The sequence below is a fragment of the Salvelinus namaycush genome, chromosome 3 (genome assembly GCF_016432855.1).
Source record: "Salvelinus namaycush isolate Seneca chromosome 3, SaNama_1.0, whole genome shotgun sequence".
Lineage (NCBI taxonomy): Eukaryota > Metazoa > Chordata > Actinopteri > Salmoniformes > Salmonidae > Salvelinus > Salvelinus namaycush.
Genome location: NC_052309.1, coordinates 13,801,392 through 13,826,248, shown reverse-complemented (window position 1 = coordinate 13,826,248; position 24,857 = coordinate 13,801,392). Strand labels below are relative to the sequence as shown.

General features: G+C 43.4%; 1 protein-coding gene across 2 annotated transcripts in view; it reads left to right on the top strand.

Annotated features, from left to right (window-relative positions):
* The window catches only part of LOC120044987 (beta-amyrin 28-monooxygenase-like), a 41,135-nt gene extending 17,884 nt beyond the window's left edge, over positions 1 to 23,251 (top strand). Inside the window, exons 10-11 of one of the 2 annotated variants that reach the window (XM_038989777.1) lie at positions 16,934 to 17,021; positions 22,771 to 23,251. In XM_038989777.1, the coding sequence (XP_038845705.1) occupies positions 16,934 to 17,021; positions 22,771 to 22,935 (253 nt within the window). In that variant the 3' untranslated portion in view covers positions 22,936 to 23,251. Of the gene's footprint in view, positions 1 to 16,933; positions 17,022 to 22,751 lie in introns of both variants that reach the window. The other variant, XM_038989778.1, reaches the window with a different exon arrangement.
* The last annotated feature ends 1,606 nt before the right edge of the window (positions 23,252 to 24,857 follow it).

The window sequence follows — 24,857 nt, the reverse complement described above, 5'->3', positions numbered from 1 at the left end:
ATGCAGGTAGCCAGGCTGCAGCTGGAGTTAAGCAGTTTTCTCAGTATTGTCTCTTTCTCTCTCTTTCCTTCTCTCTCTTTTTCTCTCTCAGCTTTTTTTTGTCTACCAGCTTTCTCTCTCTCTGCAGGGTTTTATTTTAGTATTATTCTCCCTCTTTCCTTTACCGTGACCTGGGTGACCCCTTGCATTCTCCAGCTCACTTCACAGACACCTGGGCTCCGGTTTAAAAATAACACCCTCTGTGCTGAGAACATGTTATGTATTCTCTCGTCCTCCCTCTCTTTCTTACTTACTTGCTTTCTTTTGCTTTGAAGCTTTCTGTGTGTGTTTGTGTGTGTATACATTAGGTTGAACTCTTTACTCCAGTGTTCATGAGTTCTCTTGAATCATTAGAGAGTGTGTCCTCTGAGTGCATCATGGAGTCCAGGCTGGAAAAACAGCCAATTATAAAGGTCTCAGGACAACTCTCACATACTCTCAAATTTCCAATAACATATCCACAAATGTACTCTATTTTGTCTAATACCTTTAGAATATAGCCCATGTAATATAAGGATTTTATATTTTTGCCATTATTGGATGATGAGCTCGAGATTAACATTTTAATTATGCTGATGATTAATCTATTCAATGGAGTTATCATCTGGTGTTGCCTGTGGTTCTAAAGGAGGAACTTTTATATTGTGAGCTCATATTGTCCTGAAGGATTTACCATAGAAATAGATAAATCCCATAGATATTAATGTATCTTTATCTCTATTCTATGGGAGAGGCTGATCATGAGAACAACTGAGTATCAGAGATACTGTTGCTAAGGCTGTCAATGCTAAGCGCCCAAAGATCTGGCAAGAGACAAAATGAGTCATACAGTTATAGTGTTAGTGAAATTCTGTGGTAAGACTGTGATAATGTCTGATAAGCGCATTATAACAATGTGTGAAATTCATACCATGACTGATGAATCAATAAACAATGTTCAGGGTAGGTGCTCTGATGATGAGGGGGGGTCACTGAGAGAGAGAAAAATAGTAAGACGGTTAGAAAGGTGGAGACAGTGAATCGAACTGGCCTAATTGTCATTTGGATGCACACATATGCTGCCCACTGCTGCAGGGCATGTTCCATGGTGGGACCTGGCTTGTCCGCCGTGTATGAGTTCACAGTGAGTGGTGGTTCATTTCCTGTTCCTGTCTCACCAGCTGTGACGGCCTCTGCTGAGGGTGGGGCTTCAGACTACTGGGGGGTGGGGGGGTAGCAGAGCTCAGTGAGAGGAGCGAGGCCTGAGGATGGCAGGGGATGGGGGGTAGCAGTGCTCAGTGAGAGGAGAGAGGCCTGAGGATGGCAGGGGATGGGGGGTAGCAGTGCTCAGTGAGAGGAGAGAGGCCTGAGGATGGCAGGGGATGGGAGGTAGCAGTGCTCAGTGAGAGGAGAGAGGCCTGAGGATGGCAGGGGATTGGGGGTAGCAGTGCTCAGTGAGAGAGGCCTGAGGATGGCATGGGATGGGGGGTAGCAGTGCTCAGTGAGAGGAGAGAGGCCTGAGGATGGCAGGGGATGGGGGGTAGCAGTGCTCAGTGAGAGGAGAGAGGCCTGAGGATGGCAGGGGATGGGGGGTAGCAGTGCTCAGTGAGAGGAGAGAGGCCTGAGGATGGCAGGGGATGGGGGGGTAGCAGAGCTCAGTGAGAGGAGAGAGGCCTGAGGATGGCAGGGGATGGGGGGTAGCAGTGCTCAGTGAGAGGAGAGAGGCCTGAGGATGGCAGGGGATGTGGGGTAGCAGTGCTCAGTGAGAGGAGAGAAGCCTGAGGATGGCAGGGGATGTGGGGTCGCAGTGCTCAGTGAGAGGAGAGAGGCCTGAGGATGGCAGGGGATGGGGGGTAGCAGTGCTCAGTGAGAGGAGAGAGGCCTGAGGATGGCAGGGGATGGGGGGTAGCAGTGCTCAGTGAGAGGAGAGAGGCCTGAGGATGGCAGGGCATGGGGGGTAGCAGAGCTCAGTGAGAGGAGAGAGGCCTGATGATGGCAGGGGATGGGGGGTAGCAGTGCTCAGTGAGAGGAGAGAGGCCTGAGGATGGCAGGGGATGGGGGGTAGCAGTGCTCAGTGAGAGGAGAGAGGGATGGGGATGGGTAGTGGTCGACCCCCCCCAGGGAAAATAAAGCCCCATCTGCCGGTAAGGAAAGTGAACAGCAAGAGAGAGTTTTGACACACTGCTCTGGTGATTATCCATGAGCATCATGCTCTATGGCAGCAGGATGGAAAATGTGAGTTAGACTAGTCTAGAGACTCACTCATCTAGGCAGTTTAAGCTCAGTGTTGCTCTTTTTATTATATTGACTCATATCTCCCTCGCCTGTAGTACATTCCATTCACTGTAAATTCAACAATGCAACTTATGACCACTTTGCCAACAACTTAGACAAAATGTTAGAGGGTATGACATCTTGTAGCCCTTCTTTGCTATTCAAATCTGAAGTCGGAAACAAAAATATCTATTACCAATCTAACGATACAGCTGTTTTAGTAACCGCATAACCAATCAATCAATCAATCAATCAACTACTGACCACAACCACACAACTACTGTCCACAACTACTGACCACAACTACTACTTACCAAAACTACTGACCACTACTGACCACAACTACTGACCACAACTACTACTTACTAAAACTACTGACCACTACTGACCACAACCACACAACTACTAACCACACAACTACTGAACCACAGATGTACTGACCACAACTACTGACCAACACTACACAACTACTGATCAGAACTAATGACCACAACTACTGCTCTGGTCTGCACTAGATCGGGTCCAGCTCTGGTCCTGGGCGTAGCTAGCTAGCTCTGGTCTGCACTAGCTCTGGTCTAGCTCTGGTCTGCACTATAAATTATAACTACTTAAATGTGCCTAAATTAGCATATAATACCCACCAACAATAATTGTAACTCTTGAACATCTAGAGACACCAAACCAACTTGTTCAGGCTATCCTATCCTTCAATTAATCTTTTCAACTACCTACTTTTTCAACTATAACCAGTCACCAACATTAGTACTGCAGACACTACTACAACTATAACTTGTTTCAAAACCATGCATATTTTAAAACAAGCACACCACATTTTATTCAGAAATGTACTTTTCAGTTATCATTTTTTATTGTATTTATTTGTTATTCAACCTTTGTTTAACTAGGCAAGTCAGTTAAGAACAAATTCTTATTTACAATGACGGCCTACCAAAAGGCCTCCTGCGGGGATGGGGACTAGGATTAAAAATTAAATAAAAATATAGGACAAAACACACATAACGACAAGAGAGACAACACAACACTATATGAAGAGAGACCATGGCAGCAACACATGACAACACAGCATGGTAGCAACACAACATGACAACAGCATGGTAGCAACACAACATGACAACAGCATGGTAGCAACACAACATGGCAGCAGCACATGTTAGCAGCACAAAACATGACACAAACATTATTGGGCACAGACAACAGCACAAAGGGCAAGAAGGTAGAGACAACAATACATCACACAAAGCAGCCACACCTGTCAGTAAGACTGTCCATGATATAGTCTTTGAATGAAGAGATTGAGATAAAACTGTCCAGTTTGAGTGTTTGTTGCAGCTCGTTCAAGTCGCTAGCTGCAGCAAACTGAAAAGAGGAGCGACCCAGGGATGTGTGTGCTTTGGGGACCTTTATCAGAATGTGACTGGCAGAACGGATGTTGTATGTGGAGGATGAGGGCTGCAGTAGATATCTCAGATAGGGGGGAGTGAGGCCTAAGAGGGTTTTATAAATAAGCATCAACCAGTGTGTCTTGCGACGGGTATACAGAAATGACCAGTTTACAGAGGAGTATAGAGTGCAGAGATGTGTCCTATAAGGAGCATTGGTGGCAAATCGGATGGAAAATGGTAAAGAACATCTAGCCGCTCGAGAGCAGCCTTACCTGCCGATCTATAAATTACGTCTCCGTAATCTACCCTGGGTAGAATGGTCATCTGAATCAGGGTTAGTTTGGCAGCTGGGGTGAAAGAGGAGTGATTACGATAGAGGAAGCCAAGTGTAGATTTAACTTTAGCCTGCAGCTTTGATATGTGCGGAGAGAAGGACAGTGTACCGTATAGCCATACTCCCAAGTATTTGTATGAGGTGACTACCTCAAGCTCTAAACCCTCAGAGGTAGTAATCACACCTGTGGGGAGAGGGTCATAATTCTTATCAAACCACATGACCTTTGTTTAGGAGGTGTTCAGAATGAGGTTAAGGGCAGAGAAAGCTTGTTCGCCACTAAGAAAGCTTTGTTGTAGAGCATTTTAACACAAAATCTGGGGAGGGGCCAGCTGAGTATAAGACTGTATCATCTGCATATAAATGGATGAGAGAGCTTCCTACTGCCTGAGCTATGTTGTTGATGTAAATTGAGAAGAGCGTGGGGCCTAGGATCGAGCCTTGGGGTACTCCCTTGGTGAGAGGCAATGGCTGAGACAGCAGATGTTCTGACTTTATACACTGCACTCTTTGAGAGAGGTAGTTAGCAAACCAGGCCAATGACACCAATACTCCTTAGCTGTCCCACAAGTATGGAATGGTATACTGTATCAAAAGCTTTGGCCAAGTCAATAAAAATAGCAGCATAACATTGCATAGAATCAAGGGCAATGGTGACATCATTGAGGACCTTTAAGGTTGCAGTGACACATCCATAACCCGAGCGTTAACCAGATTGCATACCAGAGAGAATACTATAGACATGAAGAAAGCCAGTCAGTTGATTATTGACAAGTTTTTCCAACACTTTTGATAAACAGGGCAAAATAGAAATAGGCCTATAACAGTTAGGATCAACTTGATCTCCCCCTTTAAATAAAGGATTCACGGTGGCTGCCTTCCAAGCTTAAAACGGTCAGAGATAGGCTTGGCGATGATAGGGGCAGCAACATTAAAGAAAGGGTCTAAACCATCTGACCCAGATGTTTTTTGGGGTCAAGTTTAAGGAGCTCCTTTAGCACCTCGGACTCAGTGACCGCCTGCAGGGAGAAACATTGTAGCGGGGCAGGGGAAAAAGAGGGAGGAGCATCAGGGCTAGTCGCATTAGAAGGGGTGGGAGATTTTTTAAATTTTAAAATTTTACCTTTATTTAACTAGGCAAGTCAGTTAAGAAAAAATGTGTATTTTCAATGACGGCCTAGGAACAGTGGGTTAACTGCCTGTTCAGGGGCAGAACGACAGATTTGTACCTTGTCAGCTCGGGGATTTGAACTTGCAACCTTTCGGTTACTAGTCCAACGCTCTAAACACTAGGCTACCCTGCCGCCCCGATGAGGAAATGTTGGACGGGCAAGGAAGCATGGCTGAGTCAAATAGGAATCCTGACTTATTGAAGTGGTGATTTAAAGAGCTCAGCCATGTGCTTCTTGTCAGTAACAACCACATCATCAACATTAATGGACATGAGCAGCTGTGAGGAGGAGGGTTTATTCTCCAGGTCTTTAACTGTTTTCCAGAACTTCTTGGGGTTAGACCCACAAAGAGACAACTGCTCCTTAAAGTAACTAACTTTGGCCTTCCGGATAGACTGAGTGCACTTATTTATCATTTGCCTGAACGAGAGCCAGTCAGCCTGAGTATGTGTGTGCCGAGCCTTTCGCCAAATGCAGTTCTTAACTCTGCAAGATCACGATCGGACTTGGGGCTGAACCTGTTTTTAATTCTCTTTTTCTTTATGGGGGCGTGTTTGTTAACAATACCATTGAAAATATAGAAAAAGAAGGTCCAAGCGTATTCAACAGAGGGGATCAAGCTGACTCTATAACAATTACAGAGGCCAGGTCATGAAGGAAGGCTTGCTCATTGAAGTTTTTTAGCAAGCATCTATGACAAATCAGGACAGGTCGTTTCACTGAGCAGCCATTATGAACACAGGCTGTAAAACAGTGATCACTAAGGTCATTACAGAAAACACCAGACTGACACCTACCAGGATTATTTGTGAGGATAACATCGAGGACAGTAGCCTTTTCGGGTGTTTGGAGTCATACCTTGTGAGATTGGTAATAATCTGAGAAAGATTTAGGGAGTCCCATTGCTTTAGGACTTGGTCAGGTGGTTTAAGCATGTCCCAGTTTAGGTCACCTAGCAGGACAAATTCAGACTTAGTGTAAGGGGCCAGGAGAGAGCTTAGGGCAGGTAGGTTACAAGTCGGTGCTGATGGAGGACGATAACAGTCAACAAAGAGCTATTTGAAAGTATAATGCTTAAAAACAGCAAATCAAATTGTTTGGGGACAGACTTGGTGGAGACAACCGAGCACTGAAGGTGATCCTTGGTAAAGATTACCACTCCCCCACCTTTGAAAGATCTGTTTTGCTGAAAAAGGTTATAACCAGAAAGGTTAACATCAGTATTCAAAGCACTCTTCCTTAACCATATCTCAGTAATGACCAACACATCTGGATTGGAGCTGTGAACCCACACTTTCAATTTATCATTTTTAGGTAATAACCTTTTAGTGTTAACGTGCAGAAAACCTGGGCTTTTACGAGAGCAGAAATCAGTGAAGCAGATATCAGAGCACAATTCAGAATTTGGGCTAGCAACAGTAGATGGGCCAGGGTGTACATGCACATTTACAGATATAATCAGCAGTAATACAATCAAGGCACGGCAGAGGACAGGGAGAGCTCTGCAGTGTTGATTTATGACATTTGAATGTGCATTAGATGGCAATGTGCATTACATGTCAATGTGCATTAGATGTTAGCCTAAATAGTTTATTTATTAGATAGGACTAAAGCTAGCTATCAGTAGTTCTTCAACTACCACAAAAATCATTTTAAAGCGCTGTCATCACTAGATGCACCATTATATTTCTCTCCCCAAATAATAGCCTAAAACTTTCCAATCATTACATCATCATTCAATTCAAATTAAACTTAATTTACACTGAACGTTTTACAAAAGTAAATCACACATCTATTTATCTGAAACCCACAGCATGAATGATTCAGAGTTGCTTTGCTTTCCTAAGAGTGTCGTCCACATGATCCTACATTTTATTCCCATTTTCTTGTCCTATGTCTTTCTTCTTTCAGTTTTCACATGCAACAACTGTAGTTTATTACAACAATATCTAACCCATAATTCAAAGTAATACCAAATACCAGTAATACCAACAGTAACTAATGAACTGTTTAAGCTGGAGACACCAAACCAACTTTGAACCCATCAACAGTAACTCTTGTACCGTTCAAGATAGAGACACCAAACCAACTTTGAACCCATCAACAGTAACTCTTGTACCGTTCAAGATAGAGACACCAAACCAACTTTGAACCCATCAACAGTAACTCTTGTACCGTTCAAGATAGAGACACCAAACCAACTTTCACATGTTCAGGCTATCCTATCCACTGCCACATAAATACTTTCAAAGAGCTGAAGCAAGTCACATAATTTGTATTAATGGAAAATGACCATCTAGTTCCCATTTTTCACTGTAGCACGGCACCATTATCAGGACTGGCAGACTGGGATGTGACAGTTGTAGGGAGGACAGTGTGGGAGAGAGGGGGTTATCAACAATGCAGAAACTGCTTAGTACTGCTCTCTCTAGCACCTCTCCAAGAATAGAAGCAAGCTAATAAACAACCTATTTATGTGTTCGTTTTACTTTTACTTGACTATTCTTGTTTTGCCAGACATCCAGCATTATTAGAGCCCCATAGATTCCATCTCTCCATCTAGACAGGATGTTGATCTCTGGTAACGGAGGGTACCTGCTGTGTCTGCTACTCTGTCATTTAATAAATAATAATAATAATAATAATTCCCTCCTCGGACGAGACAGGATGGTCCTTTTGGCTGCTTTTGCTGTGGTTTCAGTGCAGCTGTGCAACAGATGTTGTGTGCAGCTGTGTGCATGTGTGTGTGTATGTGTGTTGGGCAGGGCAGTAAGCTTAGTTTGTCTTCAGCAGACAGCCCCAGTGTAACTGAAACTCTGACCAAAAAATAGATATCAGCCTGAAGACATTTGGATACATCCATTACAGCCATTGTTGAAGGAGGCCACATCAAGACATCAGGTGGTTTAGGTTAGTCTCAGACGTATGTCTGGGTTTTTATTTCACTAAGATACTCAAAGACAGCTTCTGTTTCACTGATAGCTCAGTACATACACATTGACTGTGGCGCCATTGTAAGGGAGTAAAAACAAACAAGGATAAACTTGTCACCATTCCAAAGGTTATTTAAGCTATAGTCTATAAAATCTCCCACATCACAAGATAATTAATGGAAATGAATAGTCTTGTTACCATGCATTTAAAGGAAGAAAACACTACTCCTCCCTGATATGAATTATTTGTATGGCTCTTACTCATTGGCAGTTCTCAGTAGGCAGGAGGTCCTGATCAGAACCAGGTAAAGAGAGAGGCTGATGGCAGGTCCTGCTGGTTTAGCCCACTGCTTTATTATTCTCTGAATGAGTCATGAAGTCATGAATTCGATTTACGAGCCCTCCTGTGACACCAGCTCACTCCACATAATAAGGAAAATCCACTGAAATTCATACTGTGCTAGATTTGTAGGTTAAATGCTTTAATGCTCCTGTTGATCGTTATTGTAGCGCTTTAGGTCCAGACTCCACCCTTAAGTCCCTCAATAATAGTGATTATGTCATTTCTCAAGGTGCACTCGAATTATGATGAAACAGAGGTTAATGGATATGGGATGTGATAATGGCTACATAAGGCTTCTGTCATTTATTCATATAATTAAATATATTTAATCGTCACTCTCCGAAGGGGATATCTGCCTTCAATCAATATTAATGTATTGTAGTGGCTATAGGTTATTGTAAATTATCTTAAAACGGTGAATTGTTTTCCTTTATCATGTCAGATTTGTACCATATCCATATCAAATGTGAGTGTGTCTCTCTCTCTCTCAACACGCAGTAGATACATGTTGCCATGGCAACTGGTAACCTGACTGTGTCTGTACCAATGGGGATTCCCCTATGCATATGGCTGTGCCTCCATTCTTATGTTGTATTAGCCTTATGAATGAAGTCTTCATATTTATTGCATGTCTCTTTATCGATACATCCATTTGCATCCATGCAATGTCCATTGGTATGTGTCTGTGTGTGTGCACTTGTGTGTTTGTGTGAAAACTGTGTGTCTCTGTGTGTGTGTTAGCGTCCAAGTTTGTGTTTGTGAGTTGAGAGAGAGGGATGCTTCTCTCTTGTATGAAGCCCTGGGGAGGAGGATGATTCAGAAGTGAGTCAGAGCAGAGCATCCCTCTGCCCCCCTGCCTTAGCTACAGAAGGGGGATGGATGAGGCTCCTCTCTTCTCTACAGCTGCTCTTTCTGCGGTGAGGTGAAGGACACAGAGACACAGGGACTCATCATCACACAGACTAATGACCCCTGAGTTGGGTTCCCTTCCTAGAAAGTAATACCCTTAAGATTTGGGGAAGAGACACAGGATCAAGTCAGTCAATACGCTGGCCACAAGCCAAGCTTCTGTTTCGCTCTGCGTGATGAATATTTCAGAGACTGTCCCAAAGGACACACTATTCCGAATATCGTGCCTGGTCAAAAGTAGTGCACTTGTGCGTCATTTGGGAGGCCGTCAGACCCTCTCCTCCTCTCCTTTATAAACTGCCTCTTCAAATCAATCCGCTCGCTCTTTGAGGACCAACATCCTTCTTAGACCCTCTTCATCTGCATAAAACCTCTGAGACTGTAGTGTTTTTCATCAGCATAAAGAGTACAATAACCCTTTACACAGGGACGTCTGTAGCCTTTTGTGGGCCCTAAGCAAGATTGCCCCACCACCACCAAGCTGGTAAAATGTTTAAGTGGCCCCCCTATTGACTGCGGAGAGAAAAATGTACGTTTTAAAGTTAGTTTTCTGCACTTCTACACATTTTGCCATAGGTGAAGAGAACATTTGATAGAACATTTCATGCAATTCTTCCTATTTTGCCATGTGGTGTAGAGAAATATTTGCAGTTTTAAAGCAAATTTCCTGCAATTCTACACATTTTGCAATGACTTATGCCATGTTAATATGATATATGAGTGAGAGTGACTAACATAATCAATGGGGGCCCCATGGAGGTCAGGGCGCCTGGGTAAAGGAGTGCCCTGTTGGTATTCGTCCATGATAACTGGCTAGACTAACTTACCAAGGTCCTGGCGTCTGGGTAGAGGCGTGCCCTGTCAGTATTTGTCCATGATTACTACAAGTTTAGATAACTGGCTAGACTAAGTTACCAATCTAAAAATTGTTAGCTGACGTTAATTGAGTGACTGTCAGTGACTGACAAAACAAGAGAAAACTGCTGATGCGCTCGCACCTTGTGTATTCAACTATTGTAACTCTCAGCAATAAGTTGAGACCCCGAAATGTATGTGATGGTGCCGACAGAGATGGTCGCCTCGCTTCAGGTCCTTAGGAAACTAAGTAGTAATTAATTTTTTTAATGTATTATTTCTTACATTGTTAGCCCAGAAAATCTCAAGTGTTATTACATACAGTCGGAAAGAACTATTGGATATAAAAGCGACGTCAACTGACCAACATTCCAACCAGGAATACAACTTCCCCGAAGCGGATCCTTTGTTCGGACCTCCACCCTGGACATTGGATCTAATCCCAGAGGCCGACCCAAAACAACGCGTTCGCCGCAGGAGAGGCAGATGGAGCGGCCTACTGGTCAGACTTAGAAGGCGAGCACACCATCCACCGCTTCCAAGCATATTACTCGACGATGTCCAATCTCTAGACAACAAGGTGGACGAAATTAGGGCACGAGTTGCCTTCCAGAGAGACATCAGAGATTTTAACATTCTCTGTTTCATGGAAACATGGCTCACTCGGGATATGTTGTCAGAGTCGGTACAGCCACCTGGTTTCTTCACGCATCGCGCCGACAAACAAACAACTCTCTGGTAAGAAGAAGGGCGGGGGTGTATGCCTTATGATTAACGACTCATGGTGTGATCATAACAACATACAGGAACTTAAGTCCTTTTGGTTCACCTGACCTAGAATTCCTTACAATCAAATGCCTACCGCATTAGCTACCAAGAGAAGCTACCAAGAGTCACAGCCGTGTATACCCCCCCCCCCCCCCCCCCCAAGCAGATACCTCGACGGCCCTGAAAGAACTTCACTGGACTCTATGTAAACTGGAAACAACACATCCTGAGCTGCATTTATTGAAGCTGGGGGTTTTAACAAAGCTAATCTGAGAACAAGGCTTCTTAAATTCTATCAGCATATCAAATGCGCGACACGAGCTGGTAGCATTCTGGACCATTGCTACTCTAACTTCCGCGATGCATACAAAGCCCTCCCCCGCCCTCCCTTCGGCAAATCTGACCATGACTCCATTTTGTTGCTCCCAGCCTATAGACAGAAACTTAAACAGAGGAAACGCCCGGGCTCAGGTCTATCCAACGCTGTTCATTGACTACAGCTCAGCATTTAACACCATAGTACCCTACAAACTCGTCATTAAGCTCGAGACCCTGGGTCTCGACCACGCTCTGTGCAACTGGGTCCTGGACTTTCTGACGGGCCGCCCCCAGGTGTAGGAAACAAAATCTCCACCCCACTGATCCTCAACACTGGGGCCCCACAAGGGTGCGTTCTCAGCCCTCTCCTGTACTCCCTGTTCACCCATGACTGCGTGGCAATGCATGCCTCCAACTCAATCATCAAGTTTGCAGACGACACTCCAGTGGTAGGCTTAATTACCAACTATGATGAGACGGCCTACAGGGAGGAGGTGAGGGCCCTCGGAGTCTGGTGTCAAGAAAATAACCTCCTACTCAACGTCAACAAAACAAAGGAGATGATCGTGGACTTCAGGAAACAGCAGAGGGAGCATCCCCCCATCCACATCGACGGGACAGTAGTGGAGAAGGTGGAAAATTTTAAGTTCCTCGGCGTACACATCACGGACAAACTGAAATGGTCCATCACCGCCTGGTATGGCAACTGCTTCTCCCACAACCGCAAGGCTCTCCAGAGGGTAGTGCGGTCTGCACAAAGCATCATCGGAGGCAAACTACCTGCCCTCCAGGACACCTACAGCACCCAATGTCACAGGAAGGCCAAAAAGATCATCAAGGACAACAACCACCCAAGCCACTGCCTGTTCACCCCGTTATCATCCAGAAGGCGAGGTCAGTACAGGTGCATCAAACTGGGACCGAGAGACTGAAAAACAGCTTCTATCTCAAGGCCATCAGAGCCATCAGGCCATCACTAACATCGAGTGGCTGCTGCCAACATACAGACTTAAATCTCTTGCCACTTTAATCAATTTAATAAATGGATTTAATAAAGGTATCACTTTAAATAACGCCACTTTAATAATGTCTACATATCCTACATTACTCAACTCATATGTATATACTGTATTCTATACCATCTACTGCATCTTGCCTATGCTGCACGGCCATGGCTCATCCATATATTTCTATGTACATATTCTTATTCATTCCTTTACATTTATGTGTATAAGGTAGTCGTGTGTGAACTTGTTAGATCACTTGTTAGATATTACTGCACTGTCGGAACTAGAAGCACAAGCATTTCGCTACACTCGCATTAACGTCTGCTAACCATGTGACCAATAAAATGTATTTTGATTAGATTTTTGACTGATTTCTGGGGCCCTAAGCAACCGCTGAGGTTGCTTATGCCTCGAGCCGGCCCTGCCTTTACACCTTTAATCCAGGCTGGGGTTCCCTCCCTCTTGTCCTGGTTGTTGTCGCACTCCTCTTCTTGGCCTCGTCGTGCTCAATTAATGCAGAAGGAAGAGTAATGCCCCACCTCTTTTTAATGGTATCCATTGCTCTCTTCCCATCATTGGGTTCTTCTCCTCTTTCTATATTCTGCTTTCTCGTCTCTCCCCTTTTTCTTCTCTCCTCTCTTAGTCCCTGTCTCTTCTGAATGTCCCTGTCTCTTCTGACTGTCTCTGTCTCCTCAGTGGACATCAGATGGAGAAAGCAGTGTGCTGGGTTTCAGTCAGCTCTAAGGCTGGATCAGCTGTCTAAGCAGCACTAATGACTGTCCAGTCCTGTTATGAGATGTTATGCATGGACCACAACCCTGATCTCAGCAGGCAGGCAGTGTGCTCAAATCTCACTCGAGTCATCAATTATAATTTCTGGTCATTTCCACTAAATCCTGTGGAAAGAGATATAACTTGCAGCTGTGGAAATGTTGGCTGTGATTCCATACAGAGGGATGTAGAGACTGGACAAGTCTGAGTGGGGATACTTGCCCAAGTGTGACAATGCATTGGCCTGAAGAAGGATGACAATGAGATGTCCTGCTGCAGCTCATTCACACCTGGCTAGTCATTGATAATGTGTGCTGTGCAGGAAGAGAGAAGTGTGGAACCCTAAAACACTAAACCCTTGACATTCAATATGAGCCCATTCATGTCAGATTCATGTCGAATGTCAGTGCAATTTCCTTCATGCTTGAGAGAAATCTTATGTACTCTCATCCACCGTTTCACATGGAAATAGAAATAAAAATGATCTTAAAATATTATGTATTTCGTATTTGAAAATGATTGCTCTTTACAATGTTGCTTTAATCTATTGAGTTACATCAGAAGCATCAAACTTCCCAAAAAATAAGATACATGGGCGGTGTGATTCATTGTGTATTCTTAATATGATATTTACAACATTTGATATGACGTTCAACACAATACTGCCCTCCAAGCTCATCACTAAGCTCGGGGCCCTGGATCTGAACCCCGCCCTGTGCAACTGGGTCCTGGACTTCCTGACTGGCCAACCCCAGGTGGTGAAGGTAGGCAATAACACTCCCGCCACGCTAATCCTCAACACGGGGGCCCCACAAGGATGCTTAATCAGCCCACTGCTGTACTCCCTGTTCACCGATGACTGCTTGGTCATGTACGTCTTCAACTCAATCATCAAATTTGCTGACGACACAACAGTGAAGTGGCGCAACAGCGCCTCTTCAACCTCAGGAGGCTGAAGAAATTCAGTTTAGTCCCTAAGTCCCTCACAAACTTCTACAGATGCACCATTGAGCACATCCTGTCGGGCTGTATCACCAACTGGTAAGGCAATTGCAACGCCTGCAACCGCAGGGCTCTCCAGAAGGTGGTGCGGTCAGCCCAACAGCCTCCAGGACATCTACAGCACCCGCTGTCACATGAAGTCCAAGAAGCTCATCAAGGACCTCAGCTACTCGAGCCACGGCCTGTTCACCCCGCTACCATCAAGAAAGCGGAGACAGTACAGGTGCATCAAAGCTGGGACCAAGAGACTAAAAAACAGATTCTATCACAAGGCCATCAGACTGTTAAATAGTCACCACTAGCCAGCCTCCGCCCATTACCCTGCCCTGAACCCCAACAGTGCAGTTCGTCTTGAACTGTGCTGTTGGTTAAGGGCTTGTAAGTAAGCATTTCATGGTAAAGTCTACACTTGTTGTATTCGGCACATGTGGCAAATTTGATTTGATTTGATTTGATTTGATTTTTGAATTTAGTTAGATAATATTTTATCACTTCGTATTTACAGTAGTCTAGTCAAGAATCCTATATAACTGCTGCTGTATACACCTTTTCTATTAATTTACTGTCCATACTGTCTATACAAACTGTTATATATACCAGGTGAAGCTGGTTGAGAGAATGCCAAAAGTGTGCAAAGCTGTCATCAAGGCAAAGGTTGGCTACTTTGAAGAATCTCAAATATAAAATATATTTTGATTTGTTTAACACTTTTGTTGGTTACTACATGATTCCATATGTATTATTTCATAGTTTTGATGTCTTCACTATTATTCTACAATGTAAAAAATAGTCCAAATAAAGAAAAAACGTTGAATGAGTAGGTATGTCCAAACTTTTGACTGGTACTGTGTATATGTATGTATATATATATATATATATATATATATATATATATATATATATATATATATATATATATATATGTATATATGTATGTGTGTGTGTGTGTATGTACGTGACCAACTTGATTTGATTAGAAATGACAATATATAGTTTAACAAAGAATATTGTGCATTTATCTATTTTTTTATTCATCATGTCATCGTAATCAGCAAGTTATTCAGATGGGGACACCATATACCATATGAATAAACCAATTTCAACATTGAGCTCAGAGGACTCAAAAGCTGCCCTTCCTCTCTGAGCACACAGTGAGTCACAGAGCGGGTCACTGCTACAGATATGTATTAATCATGACATTGTTTAATTTAGGAAATGTGCATGTCTGATATTACTGTGGCTTTGAACATTGGTCACCGTTATGTAACGAGGCTTGATCACCAGGTGCAGGAATCACATTATGTGCCTGTACGCCACATGCAGTGTGCAGGTCCTCCTCCGGAAGCATCTTTTTTACTCTGACCTTAATAACGACGATAAACATACTGATCTAAACGCATGTACACAATCAGACATTCTACTGTAACTGAACATGCAGACATTTTGAACAATTCTAAAGAGTCAGACACTCTAAACAGTAGTCATTCTGCCCGACATTCTGATTGAACAATGACGGTTTTATACATTGTTATTGTTTGTGTGGGCTGTTTTCAACCTCTTCTATATTGCTTTCTGGATACTGTGATATGCTTGACCCCTGAGGTGATTGATATGTCAGTCATCTGCAGGTGTGACTCATAGCAGAGTGTTGGACCCCCTCCCTGCGTCATAGTGACTGACTGCATACTCACTGGTAAACAGTGATAGAGAGGGGGAGGCAACACTTATTTATTGGGTGCCTTTATGTCAGGTTGAGTGTAGAAAATACTTACATAAACATACTATATATATTTCCCTACTCTCTGTTGCAAGTATGTTTGTTCAAAATGCTTTACATTATCACAGTTGCATTACTCCCAGGAAGTACAACAAGGGGGATGGAAAACCATTTCACACATTAGAATAACATTGTTGAAACTGACCGCAGGATCCGATGATCTGGTCGGAAACACAGCTCTGCATGATTCTGGAAGCCAGCCACTCAGAACTTGCACTTCATCTCTGTCCACTTAGTGCATTAGTCCACAGTCCTGTCTCAGAGCAAGCCAATATGTTTCTTCTCTCTCTCACTCCACTTAATTCCTTCCTGTAATGCGAGTGGAGAAAGAGAATTATATCAAAAACATGTTAGTTAATGTGTGTGGTGCAGAGACGAGTAAGTAAGTTCCTGCTGTCAGTCCAACTGCTACAGATGTAGGATCTTAAATTGATCACCCTGTTAGAGGAGAACTTTCCTGCAATGCAGGACATTTTAAACGTATAGTGTATTTGAGGTTTAAAAAGGCTTCTGAAGTTTGTAATTTCAGACTTAATTTTCCCTTGCAAAAAATGTATCTACCCCTACAAAATTGTAAATGAATTATAATCCACATAACAATTAAAATGTCCTGTTGCTGCAGGATTATTTTCTTGCTGTAGCAAACTGGCTCAAATTAATATCCTGCACCTGTATATGGACATATACTGTACTATGACAACATAACATGATGTCAATTATATGGATTTGTGAATAGGTACAAATTATTGTTGTGTATGATATGAATATATAGCACTGCTTTACATAGAACTCCATGGTAGGCAGTCTCTACTTGCATAGTCCTAAAGGTAGTGATAGCATTGTCTGTTCTGTTGGCTCCCTGATGCTGCTGACTTAATCACCAGGGTCGTCACCCCACATCTCTGCACCGTGGCAGGACGTGACAGCTACAAACCACAGCACCCCGAGGTCTCAGCTCTAGTCATATGAGGACAGAGAAATGAAACCGAGTGGGAAGAGAAGACTGTTATGTAATGATTGGTTATGCTGTGCTTTGTTGTCTGTCTTAGAAACGCAGGACAGGAGCACCTTCTCTGCAGCCTAGGCAACGGCCCCAGGAACTGCATCGGAGTCCAGCTGAACAACGTCTTTCTCAAGGTGACTCCTCTCCTTTCCTTTCCTTTCCTTTCCTCTCCTCTCTCATCTCTTCCCTCTCCTCCCTAATCTTTCTACTCTAATCACTTTTCTCTCCTCTCATCACTCTTATTTTATTTTTCCCCGCCAAAGTTATCGTTGATCTTTTTTTTAATGGATTTAACATGACACTACCAATGTCCTTTAAATTTAAATACTATAAGGTCTATGTACATTTTTTTATAAAAAAAGTCCTACATTACTGACCATTTAGATAGGAATGGTCTGTCTGCAGTGCCTGAAGTCTACAGTCAGTTTCTCCAGCAAGTAAAGCACCCCTCAGGAGACAGGGACAGGGATGTTCAGTAGGGATTCCTCTTGGCTAAAGGGGTAATGTTGTTACTGTGGTAAGTGTTGCTGTGGATGTTCTATTGGCTGCTTGTAAGAAAAGGCCAGCTGTGCACGGCCCTCTGTGGCGTCATTACCAGGCTAGCAACCGCTGACTGAGACTGTCTGTGTGCTTCCCAAATGGCACCCTATTCCCTATATAGTGTTCTACTTTTGACCAGAGGCCCTGGTCAAAAGTAGTGCACTACAAATAGAATAGGGTGCCATTTGGGTTACAGGCACTGTCTGTCCAGACCCGGAACACTCAGTGGGAGGCAGGTGAGAAAGAGGACAGGTGTGCTGCGGCCATAATGACAGTAAGGTGGGAGGGGATCCACTTCCTGTTGCCGGTGTCTATGATAATGTGGTGGGTATGGTTGTGTACTGGTAGTATATATGCGGTGGCTTAGATGGGCAGGAGGCAGGAGTCATTGCATCTGATCACCAGAGCTCGCTCTGCTTATCTGTCTATGGCACAGAGAGATGTGAGACAGGCCCTGTTGACAGGGATATTGATGTCCCATGTTTGCTGTTCGCAGTCAGGGTCGGCCGGTGGTGGTGACACATGATGTCCAGTAATTACACTCTGAAAACCAACACAGCAACAATTGTTTTAACAACAGCAGCTGCTTAAACCCCCACATACACACCACACTACGTCCTCCTGGCCTGGCCTGGCCTGGTCGACAGATCACATCAGACCCCTGTGGGGCATGAGGGAGGCTGGGTTCCTACTACCCTGGCCTGGTCGACAGATCATATCAGACCTCTGCGGTGCTGTGAGGGAGGCTGGGTTCCTACTACCCTGGCCTGGTCGACAGATCATATCAGACCTCTGCGGGGCCGTGAGGGAGGCTGGGTTCCTACTACCCTGGCCTGGTTGACAGATCATATCAGACCTCTGCGGGGCGGTGAGGGAGGCTGGGTTCCTACTACCCTGGCCTGGTCGACAGATCATATCAGACCTCTGCGGGGCGGTGAGGGAGGCTGGGTTCCTACTACCCTGGCTGTGTCCCAAATGGCACCGTATTCCCTTTTTAACGTTCTACTTTTGACCAGGGCCCATAGGGACACCGTAGTGACGCCCATAGGGCTCTGCTCAAAAGTAGTGCACTATATAGGGAATAAGGTGCCATTTGGAAGTGCCACAGATCAGCCTGCTTCCTCTGACGTACTGAACTGAGTGTCTGTACTGAGCTCTCTAATGCCCACTGATAGACAAGGATCTGGGAGATTACCATCCACTCAGCAGGGAGTATGACTCACTCTCTATTGCTTTTTATCCAATAAAACCAGATACTGTCAGTCAAATAGACGGTAGGTACCACCACAGTACTTCATCCAGCCCATCATTCACCCTGGGAATTGCAGATGTACAGAACTATGCAGTAGTTACAGACTCCAAAGACACAGCATTGTAACAGGAGGAGCTGGTGTGTGCTTACGGATGTCATCAACTTCCATACATCTTTTTTTTCCTAGGAGAAAATAATCACCCTCCCTTCTCCTGTTCAATGATTTAGTGCATGCGGACGAACAAGGCTGTTGTGAGGGATGACTCAACCCTGATCATCTTATCATGGGAGAGTTGATGCTGAACTATACTTACGCTGCATACAGATGTGCTGACTGACAAAGGCGGCCATATGGCTGCTATAAGAACTGATTAGCTGGCTTAGGTGTTTTGTTTGTAGGAATGGAATGCAATCCATTGTGTCATTGCTTAATTATGGTGGAGGTAGGTATATAGGGAAAATACTGTATTGGTCTCAAACTCATATATGAGATATTGTGTCTCTCTGAGTAACTGATATTTGATGACAGAGCCAGAGCAGAAAGCATATCGTTGAGACAGTTACCATGGCAACAGACAGAGTGGTTTGAGAGGATGAGCTGTACTGAGTCTGTTGTATCAAAACAGCCACTTTACCTAGCTCAGGTCAAATTCTCAAGCGATAAAAGCAATGTTGATGTTTTGTAAAAGTAATAACACATTACTCTCATATGTTGACTAGAATGCAATTCCTCCCCGTTGTGTACAGACACCCAGTAACAGGTTTTGATGGTATATACTGTATAGGCCCTATAAGTGTCCATTGTGGTACTTGAGACAGATTCACAACGCTTAGGTTCAAATCCTAGGTGATATTGCATTATAAAGAAGTGATATACTGTCTTGTCATGTCAAGGCTGCTAACAAGCTGCAGTGGGCAGTGACGGTAACATTGCACCCAGACATACCCATTCTGAGGAGCGGGGGGTGACAGGGCGGTTTCATGTCATGGAAGAGATGAGGCATCACTGTTTGGCTTAGTGAAATCCAGCGTGGCCAGTCCCCCAAACCCAGGCCACCCCTGAGGGGACAGTCCATTTGTCATCCTCCTTTACACATGGCAGCCTCCACACCTACACACACATCAGCAGGGTTTTCACACTGGGCCAAAGCGGGTTGAATCAGCGTCGTTTCCACGTCATTTCAACAACAAAAAATGATATGTGATGACGTTGAATCAACGTGGAAAACTGATTGGATTTGCAAATGGTCATCAACCTAAGTGAATTTTGTATTTTTTTCACCCAACTTTTAATCTAAATCCAGTGAGATGGTGACATGTTTTGAACTGCTGTCTGTGCCCAGTGGGTTCTCTCTACAGCAAAACCAACAACACTACTACTGTATAAGAGTGGTATGAGAGGTGACAAGATGTGAGAGTCATGGATATGCTCTAAGGGTTGATATATATTATATCTAAGTAAAGCCAATCATATATTTCCCTTTAAGCATGAAGGGATATATTACAAGAAGATACATGGGGTTAGTGTCATGTTAGTGTGACACTAAATTAGTGTCATGCAGCAACATTTCTTTAAGCTTTTTAAATCACATGCATTGGAATAATAGCCTGATGGAATCTGTCCTGAACATGCTCTGTCCTTATCCTTGTGATTTATTACCTGGCCCATCCCAACTGAGGAGTGTGGTCATTACTGAGGCACAATCACTAGAGAGGTGGCTGGCTGTCTCTGTCTTGGCCAGGCTAGTGCATGGGATGGGTGTGACCAGAGACCAGAGAGGAGACTCTGGAGAGCAGTGGGATGTAGGTCAGAAGCTGTGAGTCATCTTCCCCCCTTCCCTTCCCTCCCCTCCCCCCTACCCATTTCCCCTTACCGCCTCTGGCAAAGGCACTCTCTCGGGAGAGAGAGGAGAGGCAAGGACGATCTGTCACTCATGTACTCTTAGCATCAAACTGGTCACTTCAGAGATCCTGCCAAAAGGCCACTCTGCAGTGGATGAACAAGACACTACGACACAAGCAGTGCTGTTATTTGGCGCTCATTAGCCAGATTGGCCAGAGTGATTGTTCATGTAGCCTAATGTGTTGTCTTAAAGAGACATCTCTATTGTACATGTAGCCTAATGTGTTGTGTCTTAAAGAGACATCTCTATTGTACATGTAGCCTAATGTGTTGTGTCTTAAAGAGACATCTCTATTGTACATGTAGCCTAATGTGTTGTCTTAAAGGGACATAATGTGTTGTGTATTAAAGGGACATCTCTATTGTACATGTAGCCTAATGTGTTGTGTCTTAAAGGGACATCTCTATTGTACATGTAGCCTAATGTGTTGTGTCTTAAAGAGACATCTCTATTGTACATGTAGCCTAATGTGTTGTGTCTTAAAGGGACATCTCTATTGTACATGTAGCCTAATGTGTTGTGTCTTAAAGAGACATCTCTATTGTACATGTAGCCTAATGTGTTGTGTCTTAAAGAGACATCTCTATTGTACATGTAGCCTAATGTGTTGTCTTAAAGGGACATAATGTGTTGTGTATTAAAGGGACATCTCTATTGTACATGTAGCCTAATGTGTTGTGTCTTAAAGGGACATCTCTATTGTACATGTAGCCTAATGTGTTGTGTCTTAAAGAGACATCTCTATTGTACATGTAGCCTAATGTGTTGTGTCTTAAAGGGACATCTCTATTGTACATGTAGCCTAATGTGTTGTGTCTTAAAGAGACATCTCTATTGTACATGTAGCCTAATGTGTTGTGTATTAAAGGGACATCTCTATTGTACATGTAGCCTAATGTGTTGTGTCTTAAAGAGACATCTCTATTGTACATGTAGCCTAATGTGTTGTGTCTTAAAGAGACATCTCTATTGTACATGTAGCCTAATGTGTTGTCTTAAAGGGACATAATGTGTTGTGTCTTAAAGAGACATCTCTATTGTACATGTAGCCTAATGTGTTGTGTCTTAAAGAGACATCTCTATTGTACATGTAGCCTAATGTGTTGTCTTAAAGGGACATAATGTGTTGTGTCTTAAAGAGACATCTCTATTGTACATGTAGCCTAATGTGTTGTGTCTTAAAGAGACATCTCTATTGTACATGTAGCCTAATGTGTTGTGTATTAAAGGGACATCTCTATTGTACATGTAGCCTAATGTGTTGTGTCTTAAAGAGACATCTCTATTGTACATGTAGCCTAATGTGTTGTGTCTTAGAGACATCTCTATTGTACATGTAGCCTAATGTGTTGTGTCTTAAAGAGACATCTCTATTGTACATGTAGCCTAATGTGTTGTGTCTTAAAGAGACATCTCTATTGTACATGTAGCCTAATGTGTTGTGTCTTAAAGAGACATCTCTATTGTACATGTAGCCTAATGTGTTGTGTCTTAAAGAGACATCTCTATTGTACATGTAGCCTAATGTGTTGTGTCTTAAAGAGACATCTCTATTGTACATGTAGCCTAATGTGTTGTGTCTTAAAGAGACATCTCTATTGTACATGTAGCCTAATGTGTTGTGTCTTAAAGAGACATCTCTATTGTACATGTAGCCTAATGTGTTGTGTCTTAAAGAGACATCTCTATTGTACATGTAGCCTAATGTGTTGTGTCTTAAAGAGACATCTCTATTGTACATGTAGCCTAATGTGTTGTGTCTTAAAGAGACATCTCTATTGTACATGTAGCCTAATGTGTTGTGTCTTAAAGAGACATCTCTATTGTACATGTAGCCTAATGTGTTGTGTCTTAGAGACATCTCTATTGTACATGTAGCCTAATGTGTTGTGTCTTAAAGAGACATCTCTATTGTACATGTAGCCTAATGTGTTGTGTCTTAAAGAGACATCTCTATTGTACATGTAGCCTAATGTGTTGTGTCTTAAAGAGACATCTCTATTGTACATGTAGCCTAATGTGTTGTGTCTTAGAGACATCTCTATTGTACATGTAGCCTAATGTGTTGTGTCTTAAAGAGACATCTCTATTGTACATGTAGCCTAATATGTTGTGTTTTAAAGGGACATACTGTGTTGTGTCTTATGGTACATCTCTATTGCCACCAGAAGGACATTTGTGTTTCAGGCAGCGTGTGGGTACCTGCTCCAGCACTATGATTGGGACCTGAGCCCCTACTCGCAGGACCTCCAGTACAAATGGTTGCCTGTGTCCCGGCCCACTGTCCCTCCGATGGTGAGCTTCACTGAGCTGGAGAGCAGTGCCACAGACCTGCCTGATAGTCCACCCTAAAGACCAAAGCATGGACACTGAGGGGCAGGTGGATAGGACGAGGAGAGGCCCCGCTGTAGCAGTGGTCCTAATGGTCTCTCAAGGACACCAGTATGGGCAGGTCTTAGTTATTACCCGTCACTCGATCTTCCTGTACTGATTTTTTAAGATAATGTTGATATGGATCACTGTTCACATCTTGATACTGTATATTGTCCAGAACAGGACTGAAAACAGTGACAGTGTCATACAGTTGAAGTCGGAAGTTTACATACACCTTAGCCAAATACATTTAAACTCAGTTTTTCACAATTCCTGACATTTAATCCTAGTAAAAATTCCCTTCACCACTTTATTTTAAGAATGTGAAATGTCAGAAAAATAGTAGAGAGAATGATTTATTTCAGCTTTTATTTTTTTCACACATTCGCAGTGGGTCAGAAGTTTACATACACTCAATTAGTATTTGGTAGCATTGCCTTTAAATTGTTTAACTTGGGTGAATCATTTCGGGTAGCCTTCCACAAGCTTCCCATAATAAGTTGGGTGAATTTTGGCCCATTCCTCCTGACAGAGCTGGTGTAACTGAGTCAGGTTTGTAGGCCTCCTTGCTCGCACACGCTTTTTCAGTTCTGCCCACACATTTTATATAGGATTTAGGTCAGGGCTTTGTGATGGCCACTCCAATACCCTGACTTTGTTGTCCTTAAGTCATTTTGCCACAACTTTGGAAGTATGCTTGAGGTCATTGTCCCGTTGGAAGACCCATTTGCGACCAAGCTTTAACTTCCTGACTGATGTCTTGAGATGTTGCTTCAATATATTCACATAATTTTCATCCCTCATGATGCCATCTATTTTGTGAAGTGCACCAGTCCATCCTGCAGCAAACCACCCCCACAACATGATGCTGCCACCCCCGTTCTTCACGGTTGGGATGGTGTTCTTCGGCTTGCAAGCATCCCCCTTTTTCCTCCAAACATAATGATGGTCATTATGGCCAAACAGTTCTATTTTTGTTTCATCAGACCAGAGGACATTTCTCCAAAAAGTACGATCTTTGTCCCCATGTGCAGTTGCAAACCATAGTCTGGCTTTTTTATGACAGTTTTGGAGCAGTGGCTTCTTCCTTGCTGAGCGGCCTTTCAGGTTATGTCGATACAGGACTCGTTTTACTGTGGATATAGATACTTTTGTACCTGTTTCCTCCAGCATCTTCACAAGGTCCTTTGCTGTTGTTCTGGGATTGATTCGCACTTTTCGCACCAAAATACGTTCATCTCTAGGAAACAAAGTGTCTCCTTCCTGAGTAGTATGACGGCTGCATGGTCCCATGGTGTTTATACTTCCGTACTATTGTTTGTACAGATGAACGTGGCACCTTCATTGCTCCCAAGGATTAACCAGACTTGTGGTCTACAATTTCTTTTTCTGAGGTCTTGGCTGATTTTTTGGGATTTTCCCATGATGTCAAGCAAAGAGGCACTAAGTTTGAAGGTATGCCTTGAAATACATCCACAGGTACAACTCCAATTGACTGAAATGATGTCAATTAGCCTATCAGAAGCTTCTAAAGCCATGACATAATTTTCTGGAATTTTCTAAGCTGTTTAAAGGCACAGTCAACTTAGTGTATGTAAACTTCTGACCCACTGGAATTGTGATACAGTGAATGTGAACTACAGTGATACAGTGAAATAATCTGTCTGTAAACAATTGTTGGAAAAATTACTTGTGTCATGCACAAAGTAGATGTCCTAACCGACTTGCCAAAAGTATAGTTTGTTAACAAGACATTTGTGGAGTGGTTGAAAAACGAGTTTTAATGACTCCAACCTATAAGTGTATGTAAACTTCCGACTTCAACTGTATCTCTGTTCCTGAGTCCGCCTCGTAGGGGACTGTTTCCTGACTACTGCCGAGGTGTGGTGGTCTTTCTAGCG